Genomic DNA, 12,836 nt, shown 5'->3' on the forward strand with positions numbered 1-12,836 from the left:
TGTGTCATCAGATATTTTATGATGTCAAAATTTTACATGAACCTAGGTGATATCCAGTAACGGCAGACAAATAGCGATAATGTGTATAGAATCCATTGTTCAGTAAAGATAATAAATGCGTTATCCCAATTTTTGAGTATGGGCATTATTGCATATATTACACCCAACACTATTAGTACATCTATATTAAATTCAACTTGTCCTTTTTAGAGCATTGAAGAGTTACTATAAAGGTTATCAAGGTTATATGAGATATTATTTCATTTTACATTTGGTTTGTCCTTTCTCACACAATCCACAAAAAATGGTTTCCAAATATTGATAATGAGTTTAGAGTATGTTCACCATACAAAAAAGAAGATGTGGTATGATTTCCAATGAGACAACTCTCAACAAAAGACAACAAGCTGGATTCAGCTCTAAATTTGGATTGTGATTTAATAGTTGACACAGCATAGGTTTCTGACACAGAATGAATGTGTTCTAATGAACTTAAAATTTTTGTTTTCTCTTAGAACAATTCACTATGCTGTTGAATATTAATCCTCTCAAAAAAATGTTTGAAGAAATTTTCTTATTATTTATGAAATTTCAAATGAGAAAAATTGAACCCAATTTTTTAATCACATCCCCCTTTCCCTTATTCCAAAACTAATCTCAATTAAAATATTCTAATGGAGTTTGCAACAATAACTACTCATTTAAATACATCATAAAATATTAAGATGTAAAAAAACTGCTTGTTATCACTGAATGGTAAAGATTATTTAAATTTATCAGTTGGTAGTAAAAAGTGAATATACATTGTATATTGTATATAACAAAGAATTAAGTTGATTCTGGACAAAGAAAGATAACTCCAATAAAAAAAAATCTTGCAATAAGATATTTCTTGCTTACTATTCTGGACAAAGAAAGATAACTCTAATTAAAAAAAAAATTGCTATTTCACAATATTGTGAAATTAGATATTTCTTGCCATTGCACAATACTGTGCAATTGAAAAGATTTGCTATTGCACAATACTTAATATAATAATTTTAGATCCTGATTTGGACCAACTTGAAAACTGGGCCCATAATCAAAAATCTAAGTACATGTTTAGATTCAGCATATCAAAGAGGCCCAAGAATTTAATTTTTGTTAAAATCAAAATTAGTTTAATTTTGGACCCTTTGGACCTTAATGTAGGCCCAATTGAAAACGGGACCAAAAATGAAGAATCTACATACACAGTTAGATTTGGCATATTAAAGAACCCCATTTATTCAATTTTTGATGAAATTTAATTTTGGACCCAAATTTGGACCAACTTGAAAACTGGACCAATAATCAAGAATCTAAGTACATTTTTAGATTCAACATATCAAAGAACCCAACCGATTCATTTTTTGTCAAAATCAAACTAAGTTTAATTATGGACCCTTTGGACCTTAATGTAGACCAATTTGAAAACGGGACAAAAAATTAAGAATCTACATACACAGTTAGATTCGGCATATCAAAGAACCCCAATTATTCAATTTTGATGAAATCAAACAAAGTTTAATTTTGGACCCTTTGGGCCCCTTTTTCCTAAACTGTTGGGACCAAAACTCCCAAAATCAATACCAACCTTCCTTTTATGGTCATTATTCTTGTGTTTAAATTTCATAGATTTCTATTTACTTATACTAACGTTATGGTGCGAAAACCAAGAAAAGTGCTTATGTGGGTCCCTTTTTGGCCCCTAATTCCTAAACTGTTGGGACCTAAACTCCCAAAATCAATACCAATCTTCCTTTTGTGGTCATAAACATTGTGTTTAAATTTCATTGATTTCTATTTACTTAAACTAAAGTTATTGTGCAAAAACCAAGAATAATGCTTATTTTGACCCTTTTTTGGCCCCTAATTCCTAAACTGTTGAAACCAAAACTTTCAAAAGCAATCCCAACCTTTCTTTTGTGGTCATAAACCTTGTGTCAAAATTTCATAGATTTCTATTAACTTAAACTAAAGTTATAGTGCAAAAACCAAGAAAATGCTTATTTGGGCCCTTTTTGGCCCCTAATTCCTAAAATGTTGGGACCAAAACTCCAAAAATCAATACCAAGCTTCCTTTTATGGTCATAAACCTTGTGATAAAATTTCATAGATTTCTATTCACTTTTACTAAAGTTAGAGTGCGAAAACTAAAAGTATTCGGACGACGACGACGACGACGACGACGACGCCAACGTGATAGCAATATACGACGAAAATTTTTTCAAAATTTGCGGTCGTATAAAAATGACAGAAATTAATACTCTATACTCAGAGTAAATATTGAGGTGAAAATACGGCCATTTTAGCCATAGGGTCCACATTAACCTTAAGGTTGTTAAAAACTTCCATAAAACAATCCGAACAAGAAAATTAACAGCCTACTTTATGAACAAAAAAATTAACAAAATTAATAACAAATATTTAACACAGCAACAAACGACAACCACAAAATTACTGCCTGCCAACCAACATAGTGGAATTGCATGAAATAGAACATATGGATAAACTGAATTGTCTCATTGGCTCTCACACCACATCTTCCTATATCTAAGTATTATCTTGAAAACTGTTCTATATATTAGACGAGTTGTATATATATATATATATATAAACCAGATGCTCCGCAGGGCGTAGCTTTATACGACAGCTGAGGTTGAACCCTGAACGGTTGGGGCAAGTATGGACACAACATTCAAGCTGGATTTAGCTCTAAATTTGGATTGTGATTAAATAGTTGACACAGCATAGGTTTCTGACACAGAATGAATGTGTTCTAATGAAATTAAAATTTTTGTTTTCTCTAAGAGCAATTCACTATGCTGTTGAATATTATTCCTCTCAAAAAAAATGTTTGAAGAAATTTTCTTTTTATTTATGAAATTTCAAATGAGAAAATTGAACCCAATTTTTTTAATCACATCCCCCTTTCCCTTATTCCAAAACTAATCTCAATTAAAATTTCTAATGGAGTTTGCAACAATTACTACTCATTTAAATACATCATAAAATATTAAGATGTAAAAAAACTGCTTGTTATCACTGAATGGTAAAGATTATTTAAATTTATCAGTTGGTAGTAAAAAGTGAATATACATTGTATATTGTATATAACAAAGAATTAAGTTGATTCTGGACAAAGAAAGATAACTCCAATAAAAAAAAATCTTGCAATAAGATATTTCTTGCTTACTATTCTGGACAAAGAAAGATAACTCTAATTAAAAAAAAAATTGCTATTTCACAATATTGTGAAATTAGATATTTCTTGCCATTGCACAATACTGTGCAATTGAAAAGATTTGCTATTGCACAATACTTAATATAATAATTTTAGATCCTGATTTGGACCAACTTGAAAACTGGGCCCATAATCAAAAATCTAAGTACATGTTTAGATTCAGCATATCAAAGAGGCCCAAGAATTTAATTTTTGTTAAAATCAAAATTAGTTTAATTTTGGACCCTTTGGACCTTAATGTAGGCCCAATTGAAAACGGGACCAAAAATGAAGAATCTACATACACAGTTAGATTTGGCATATTAAAGAACCCCATTTATTCAATTTTTGATGAAATTTAATTTTGGACCCAAATTTGGACCAACTTGAAAACTGGACCAATAATCAAGAATCTAAGTACATTTTTAGATTCAACATATCAAAGAACCCAACCGATTCATTTTTTGTCAAAATCAAACTAAGTTTAATTATGGACCCTTTGGACCTTAATGTAGACCAATTTGAAAACGGGACAAAAAATTAAGAATCTACATACACAGTTAGATTCGGCATATCAAAGAACCCCAATTATTCAATTTTGATGAAATCAAACAAAGTTTAATTTTGGACCCTTTGGGCCCCTTTTTCCTAAACTGTTGGGACCAAAACTCCCAAAATCAATACCAACCTTCCTTTTATGGTCATTATTCTTGTGTTTAAATTTCATAGATTTCTATTTACTTATACTAACGTTATGGTGCGAAAACCAAGAAAAGTGCTTATGTGGGTCCCTTTTTGGCCCCTAATTCCTAAACTGTTGGGACCTAAACTCCCAAAATCAATACCAATCTTCCTTTTGTGGTCATAAACATTGTGTTTAAATTTCATTGATTTCTATTTACTTAAACTAAAGTTATTGTGCAAAAACCAAGAATAATGCTTATTTTGACCCTTTTTTGGCCCCTAATTCCTAAACTGTTGAAACCAAAACTTTCAAAAGCAATCCCAACCTTTCTTTTGTGGTCATAAACCTTGTGTCAAAATTTCATAGATTTCTATTAACTTAAACTAAAGTTATAGTGCAAAAACCAAGAAAATGCTTATTTGGGCCCTTTTTGGCCCCTAATTCCTAAAATGTTGGGACCAAAACTCCAAAAATCAATACCAAGCTTCCTTTTATGGTCATAAACCTTGTGATAAAATTTCATAGATTTCTATTCACTTTTACTAAAGTTAGAGTGCGAAAACTAAAAGTATTCGGACGACGACGACGACGACGACGACGACGCCAACGTGATAGCAATATACGACGAAAATTTTTTCAAAATTTGCGGTCGTATAAAAATGACAGAAATTAATACTCTATACTCAGAGTAAATATTGAGGTGAAAATACGGCCATTTTAGCCATAGGGTCCACATTAACCTTAAGGTTGTTAAAAACTTCCATAAAACAATCCGAACAAGAAAATTAACAGCCTACTTTATGAACAAAAAAATTAACAAAATTAATAACAAATATTTAACACAGCAACAAACGACAACCACAAAATTACTGCCTGCCAACCAACATAGTGGAATTGCATGAAATAGAACATATGGATAAACTGAATTGTCTCATTGGCTCTCACACCACATCTTCCTATATCTAAGTATTATCTTGAAAACTGTTCTATATATTAGACGAGTTGTATATATATATATATATATAAACCAGATGCTCCGCAGGGCGTAGCTTTATACGACAGCTGAGGTTGAACCCTGAACGGTTGGGGCAAGTATGGACACAACATTCAAGCTGGATTTAGCTCTAAATTTGGATTGTGATTAAATAGTTGACACAGCATAGGTTTCTGACACAGAATGAATGTGTTCTAATGAAATTAAAATTTTTGTTTTCTCTAAGAGCAATTCACTATGCTGTTGAATATTATTCCTCTCAAAAAAAATGTTTGAAGAAATTTTCTTTTTATTTATGAAATTTCAAATGAGAAAATTGAACCCAATTTTTTTAATCACATCCCCCTTTCCCTTATTCCAAAACTAATCTCAATTAAAATTTCTAATGGAGTTTGCAACAATTACTACTCATTTAAATACATCATAAAATATTAAGATGTAAAAAAACTGCTTGTTATCACTGAATGGTAAAGATTATTTAAATTTATCAGTTGGTAGTAAAAAGTGAATATACATTGTATATTGTATATAACAAAGAATTAAGTTGATTCTGGACAAAGAAAGATAACTCCAATAAAAAAAAATCTTGCAATAAGATATTTCTTGCTTACTATTCTGGACAAAGAAAGATAACTCTAATTAAAAAAAAAATTGCTATTTCACAATATTGTGAAATTAGATATTTCTTGCCATTGCACAATACTGTGCAATTGAAAAGATTTGCTATTGCACAATACTTAATATAATAATTTTAGATCCTGATTTGGACCAACTTGAAAACTGGGCCCATAATCAAAAATCTAAGTACATGTTTAGATTCAGCATATCAAAGAGGCCCAAGAATTTAATTTTTGTTAAAATCAAAATTAGTTTAATTTTGGACCCTTTGGACCTTAATGTAGGCCCAATTGAAAACGGGACCAAAAATGAAGAATCTACATACACAGTTAGATTTGGCATATTAAAGAACCCCATTTATTCAATTTTTGATGAAATTTAATTTTGGACCCAAATTTGGACCAACTTGAAAACTGGACCAATAATCAAGAATCTAAGTACATTTTTAGATTCAACATATCAAAGAACCCAACCGATTCATTTTTTGTCAAAATCAAACTAAGTTTAATTATGGACCCTTTGGACCTTAATGTAGACCAATTTGAAAACGGGACAAAAATTAAGAATCTACATACACAGTTAGATTCGGCATATCAAAGAACCCCAATTATTCAATTTTGATGAAATCAAACAAAGTTTAATTTTGGACCCTTTGGGCCCCTTTTTCCTAAACTGTTGGGACCAAAACTCCCAAAATCAATACCAACCTTCCTTTTATGGTCATTATTCTTGTGTTTAAATTTCATAGATTTCTATTTACTTATACTAACGTTATGGTGCGAAAACCAAGAAAAGTGCTTATGTGGGTCCCTTTTTGGCCCCTAATTCCTAAACTGTTGGGACCTAAACTCCCAAAATCAATACCAATCTTCCTTTTGTGGTCATAAACATTGTGTTTAAATTTCATTGATTTCTATTTACTTAAACTAAAGTTATTGTGCAAAAACCAAGAATAATGCTTATTTTGACCCTTTTTTGGCCCCTAATTCCTAAACTGTTGAAACCAAAACTTTCAAAAGCAATCCCAACCTTTCTTTTGTGGTCATAAACCTTGTGTCAAAATTTCATAGATTTCTATTAACTTAAACTAAAGTTATAGTGCAAAAACCAAGAAAATGCTTATTTGGGCCCTTTTTGGCCCCTAATTCCTAAAATGTTGGGACCAAAACTCCAAAAATCAATACCAACCTTCCTTTTATGGTCATAAACCTTGTGATAAAATTTCATAGATTTCTATTCACTTTTACTAAAGTTAGAGTGCGAAAACTAAAAGTATTCGGACGACGACGACGACGACGACGACGACGCCAACGTGATAGCAATATACGACGAAAATTTTTTCAAAATTTGCGGTCGTATAAAAATGACAGAAATTAATACTCTATACTCAGAGTAAATATTGAGGTGAAAATACGGCCATTTTAGCCATAGGGTCCACATTAACCTTAAGGTTGTTAAAAACTTCCATAAAACAATCCGAACAAGAAAATTAACAGCCTACTTTATGAACAAAAAAATTAACAAAATTAATAACAAATATTTAACACAGCAACAAACGACAACCACAAAATTACTGCCTGCCAACCAACATAGTGGAATTGCATGAAATAGAACATATGGATAAACTGAATTGTCTCATTGGCTCTCACACCACATCTTCCTATATCTAAGTATTATCTTGAAAACTGTTCTATATATTAGACGAGTTGTATATATATATATATATATATATAAACCAGATGCTCCGCAGGGCGTAGCTTTATACGACAGCTGAGGTTGAACCCTGAACGGTTGGGGCAAGTATGGACACAACATTCAAGCTGGATTTAGCTCTAAATTTGGATTGTGATTAAATAGTTGACACAGCATAGGTTTCTGACACAGAATGAATGTGTTCTAATGAAATTAAAATTTTTGTTTTCTCTAAGAGCAATTCACTATGCTGTTGAATATTATTCCTCTCAAAAAAAATGTTTGAAGAAATTTTCTTTTTATTTATGAAATTTCAAATGAGAAAATTGAACCCAATTTTTTTAATCACATCCCCCTTTCCCTTATTCCAAAACTAATCTCAATTAAAATTTCTAATGGAGTTTGCAACAATTACTACTCATTTAAATACATCATAAAATATTAAGATGTAAAAAAACTACTTGTTATCACTGAATGGTAAAGATTATTTTAATTTATCAGTTGGTAGTAAAAAGTGAATATACATTGTATATTGTATATATAACAAAGATTTAAGTTGATTCTGGACAAAGAAAGATAACTCCAAATAAAAAAAATTCTTACAATTAAATATTTCTTGCTTACTATTCTGGACAAAGAATGATAACTCTAATTAAAAACAAAATTGCTATTTCACAATATTTTGCAATAAGATATTTCTTGCCATTGCGCAATACTGTGCAATTGAAAAGACTTGCTACTGCACAAAACTTTATATAATAATTTTAGATCCTGATTTGGACCAACTTGAAAACTGGGCCCAGAATCAAAAATCTAAGTACATGTTTGGATTCAGCATATCAAAGAACCCTAAGATTTCAATTTTTGTTAAAATCAAACTAAGTTTAATTTTGGACCCTTTGGACTTTAATGTAGACCAATTTGAAAACAAGACCAAAAATGAGGAATCTACATACACAGTTAGATTTGGCATATCAAAGAACCCCATTTATTCAATTTTTGATGAAATCAAACAAAGTTTAATTTTGGACCCCGATTTGGACCAACTTGAAAACTGGGCCGATAATCAAGAATCTAAGAACATTTTTAGATTCAGGCTTAGTCCATATCTCAGATTCTATAAGCAATAGGTCTAGTATATTCGGTAGTTGGAAGGACTGTAAGGTGTAAATGTCCAACTGGCAGGTGTCATCTAACATTGGCTTCATTTTCATGGTTCAAGTGAGCAACACAGACTCAAGTCTATTTTCTACATCCATTTCAATATTTTTTAAAGATGATATTTCCATGGGTCTCCCATCATAGCCCGTAATTGCTTACTTCACAACCGAAAATCTGTAGAAGTAATACTTACCCATGTGTTACAATTAAAGTATAAAACTGAAGAGTCCTGCTCAAAACACTGAGTGTCGCAGCTGATCAGATTGAAACAATTGTATAATACAATAAACTAGTCGCTCACCTTGGTCTATGTGCATATTAAACGAAGGACACAGAATGGATTCATGACAAAATTGTGGTTTGGTGATGATGTGTTTGGTGATCTTACTTTACTGAACATTCTTGCTACTTATAATTTTCTTTATCTATTATAAACTTGGCTCTTTAGGTACACAGGAAAATATTTTGTTAAATTTTACAAAAAAATACCAAATTAATGATAACTGTCAAAAAATTACTTTGAAGGGGAATAACTCCTTAAGGGGCCAATTTGCCATTTTGGTGATGTTGATTTATTTGTAGATCTTACTTTGCTGTTTACAGTTTTTTTCTATCAATAATAATATTCAAGATAATAACCAAAAACGGCAAAATTTCCTTAAAATTACCAATTCAGGGGCAGCAACCCAACAACCGGTTGTCTGAATCATCTGAAAATTTCAGGGCAGACAGATCTTGACTTGATTAACACTTTTATCACTGTCAGATTTGCTCTAAATGCTTTGGTTTCAGAGTTATAAGCCAAAAGCTACATTTCACCCCTATGTTCTATTTTTATAATTTTTAGCCATGACGGCCATCTTGGTTGGTTGGCCGGGTCACCGGGCACATTCTTTAAATAGATACCCCAATGATGATTATGGCCAAGTTTGGATAAATTTGGTCCAGTTGTTTCAGAGAAGATTTTTGTTAAAGTTGACGACGACGGACGAGAAAAGCTTACTTGGCCCTATGGGCCAGATGAGCTAAAAAGGACTTACAATGCTTAATAATTTCTGTCAAATTCAGTTGGAATGGTCTCAGAGAAGATGACGATAATATAAAATGTCCAGAGAAGGACGAATGGATTGACAAATTGATAGTGATGCCACGTTAGCTTGGAAGCAAGACGATTTAGATTTCAACAAGAATGTGTCCATCCACTATCATTTTCTATGTTCAGTGGACCGTGACATTGGGATAGTGACTCAAATTTGGCATTCAAATTAGAAAGATGATATCATAAGGAACAAGTTTACTAAGTTTTAAAGTCGATTGCATTTCAACTTCATCAAAACTACCTCGACCAAAAACTTTAACCTGAAGCGGGACAAACGAACAATACGACGAACGAACGAACGGACGCACAGAACAGAAAACATAAAGCCCATAAATGGAGCACAAAAAGGTGCTAAACATGAGTAACTGATGCCCCTCTCTCTTTCATAAAAAGAAAATCATAACAAAGGAGTAACCCGAACCCAGGAACTAAGCAAGCTTTGCCTGCTCGATAATTGGAGTTTGCTGCTTCTGAGCTTTACTAAATTGATGAGTAGGAAACATTGATTTGGTTAGTAGCTCGATCGGTTGACGTATCATTGGTTAGTGATTACGTCACTTTCAGAAGTGTTGGTTATTTAGTAGAAAATTTATTGTTGGAAGAAGCGGTCAAATCTTGTAATTCAAACGAAAGACGTCGAATGACACTGGCCGAATATTTGAAATGTTGAATTTCCACTGAGCGCAGACATATATATATATATTTATGTGAAATCTGTCACTTATATATATCAGTGGCGGATCCAGAAGGGGGGTTCCGGGGGTGCGCACCCCCCCCCCCCCCCTTAATTTTGGCCGATCAATGCATTTGAATCGGGACATATGTTTTGCACCCCCCCCCCTTTTGCCCTGGGCTAGCACCCCCCTTTCGAAAATTCCTGCATCCGCCACTGATATATAGTGAATGAAAGTTACATGTCAAAAGGACCTAAGCGATGGCTGACACACCTCAGTCTCCTCACAGACTCGAGTCTTAAGACATGCTGGACAAACATGGGTCTTAGAAATATATATATAAAAGTAAAAACTGTTTTAAAAATGTCCGTTTATTTCTCTAATTCTAAACGTCAGACAAAACGGAATAATAGAAATTGCTTGTAGACACTCTTGTGCTTAGATGGTACGAATTTAATATGAAACATAATCGATCTATCTACTTAACATTGGTAATTGTAAAATATATCCCCGTAAAGATTCTGTACATACAAAAACCAGGCCAAGGCTAGACATCAGTCAGAGATTTCCAATTTCAAACAGGTTAAATTTGGAAATTTGTGTTTTTTGGCAAAGTCCTGGTTCATCCTGTCATTCGCACAACCCACCCATAACCATCCTTTAGAGTCTATAGCTAATGCTCTGGGTAATACAACGCCCATTGTCCTCAAATCACAGAAGGTAAGAAAATCTCCACCAAGTGACAGTATGTATATTCTATGGGAGATAACCTCAGATATTACGAGGTATCCAGTTTGTGTAGATGTTATATCATTAGGATCGAAAGATTTTTGTTGTTTAAAATCAAATTCTCCTTCGTAGGTCCACTTGATTTCCCCTGCACGTCTTCCTATCGATAACACTCTTTTTGTGTCCTTCGTCAGAGAATCTATGACAATTATATCACCATTTACGTCCGTGCATATTCTTATAGGAATGGTAACTAGTCTTGTCTTTGTTTTGTCGAATTCGTACGCTGCTTTTTGATGTCCATCCATTCCAAATACAAGAATTTTTCGACAACTTTCTTCTGTAATTTGAAAAGGGTCACCATTGTCTCGAACTCCCAGTATGATCTCGTTTTCTTTGTTGACATGAATTCCTCGTGCAATAAGAGGCGCAACGTTGATGAATTCTTCCAATTTACCATTTTTTCCGATGCGTTTGACCTCTGGGGTCATATGGAGGGAGGCAATGACAGTGTCATCTGTTGTTAATGCCAAATCGAAAACATTTACTTCGACAGTTTTACACCAATTTATGACTTTTGAAAGAGAACTTTTAATCAAATAAGAATCGTCTTTGTCATTGTTATATACAGACGCCCAATAACTTCCATCGGTACACATCCCCATTTTATCTATACCTTGTACATTGATAGTGTAGTTACACTCATGTTTAACGGCTACATAGGCTGGAACCGAAAAATGATTGATCTGTCCAAATATAACAGCCATTCTCTTGGGGGATAACTTTGGTTTAGGAAGGTCAATAATCTCTGTTGCCATCTTGGTATTATCAATAAGTGTATTCAGCTTATCTTTTTCAGAAACCGTATTGAAAATGTCATACCCTTGGTCTGATTCTAATGCTTTCTTTATCCTTCCTCTGAAATCAGTAAAAAGGGCTTCTTGTTCACAGTTTTTTTGCTCCCTCCCATCGAATTCCTGGTTTCTGGTTTTTCTTTTCTGTTCTACATTTTCACGCAGTTCTTCCGCATACTTAGTGATTGCCTCCTTTATTTCACGTTCATTTTCATCAATATAACTTTTAACTTGTTCTATCTCGCATTCCCATGTTTCTTTCTTCTTCTTGAGATTTTCATTAATTTTTCTCAATTTATGAACTTTTTCTTCCATAAATGAGTCAAATGATGAGAGTTCGCTAAGTTTATTCCCACAAGCTTTTTCCAATGGTTCGAATTCGTGCTTCATATGGACACTAGAAACACAGTCCGGACATACAAGTTTGTTGCAAGTTCGACAGAACAGACAATGAAACTTCTTGGCATGGTTGTCACATGGCATAGAACACAGCTGTATTTTCTGAATGTGTTGCGGTACGAACTGTCTTACAATGTTGATAATAAGGTGATTTGATAAGACCGGAACTTTAGCGTGTATTCCTTTACATCTATCACAAATAACTTTTTCACATTCTATGCACTTAAACTGCAATATCGATTCTTGTTCGCAAAGTTCACAAGGTTTTGCCAAATTCGGCGTTTCTATTTCAGCGAGAGATGCCATGCTGCCTACCTTCCTTATCAATGTGATGTGCTATAAATAAACCACTAATTTAAAGGGCGCGTCTCAAAACCATCAAGTCCCATCAACATTTCTATTTATTCACTGACCTAAATTATTTATCTCCATTTATAAATTTATTTAATAGAAAAATTAAAGATAAAGTTAAATCAGAGTAAAATAACAACAAAATATATTCTGTTTAATTATAAACTGTTTTTTTTATAATAATATATACATCACATGTTTCAATAACACTAAATTATAGATTTGGTAAGTGGTCGTGAGTCACGTACGTTACATGTTGCATAATTTTATTTAACATCTTCATGCACACAATACACACGACCTCTTGAAATATTTATGTCACATGTATATTCACAC

The 12,836-nt window shown here is 32.8% G+C and overlaps 1 protein-coding gene across 1 annotated transcript; it reads right to left on the minus strand.

The window, feature by feature from the left end:
* Positions 1-10,721: 10,721 nt before the first annotated feature.
* On the minus strand, positions 10,722-12,455 carry LOC134723033 (uncharacterized). The gene has a single exon (XM_063586665.1). The coding sequence runs from the start codon at positions 12,453-12,455 to the stop codon at positions 10,722-10,724; it is 1,734 nt and encodes a 577-aa protein (XP_063442735.1).
* Positions 12,456-12,836: the final 381 nt, after the last annotated feature.

The sequence above is a fragment of the Mytilus trossulus genome, chromosome 6 (assembly GCF_036588685.1).
Source record: "Mytilus trossulus isolate FHL-02 chromosome 6, PNRI_Mtr1.1.1.hap1, whole genome shotgun sequence".
NCBI lineage: Eukaryota > Metazoa > Mollusca > Bivalvia > Mytilida > Mytilidae > Mytilus > Mytilus trossulus.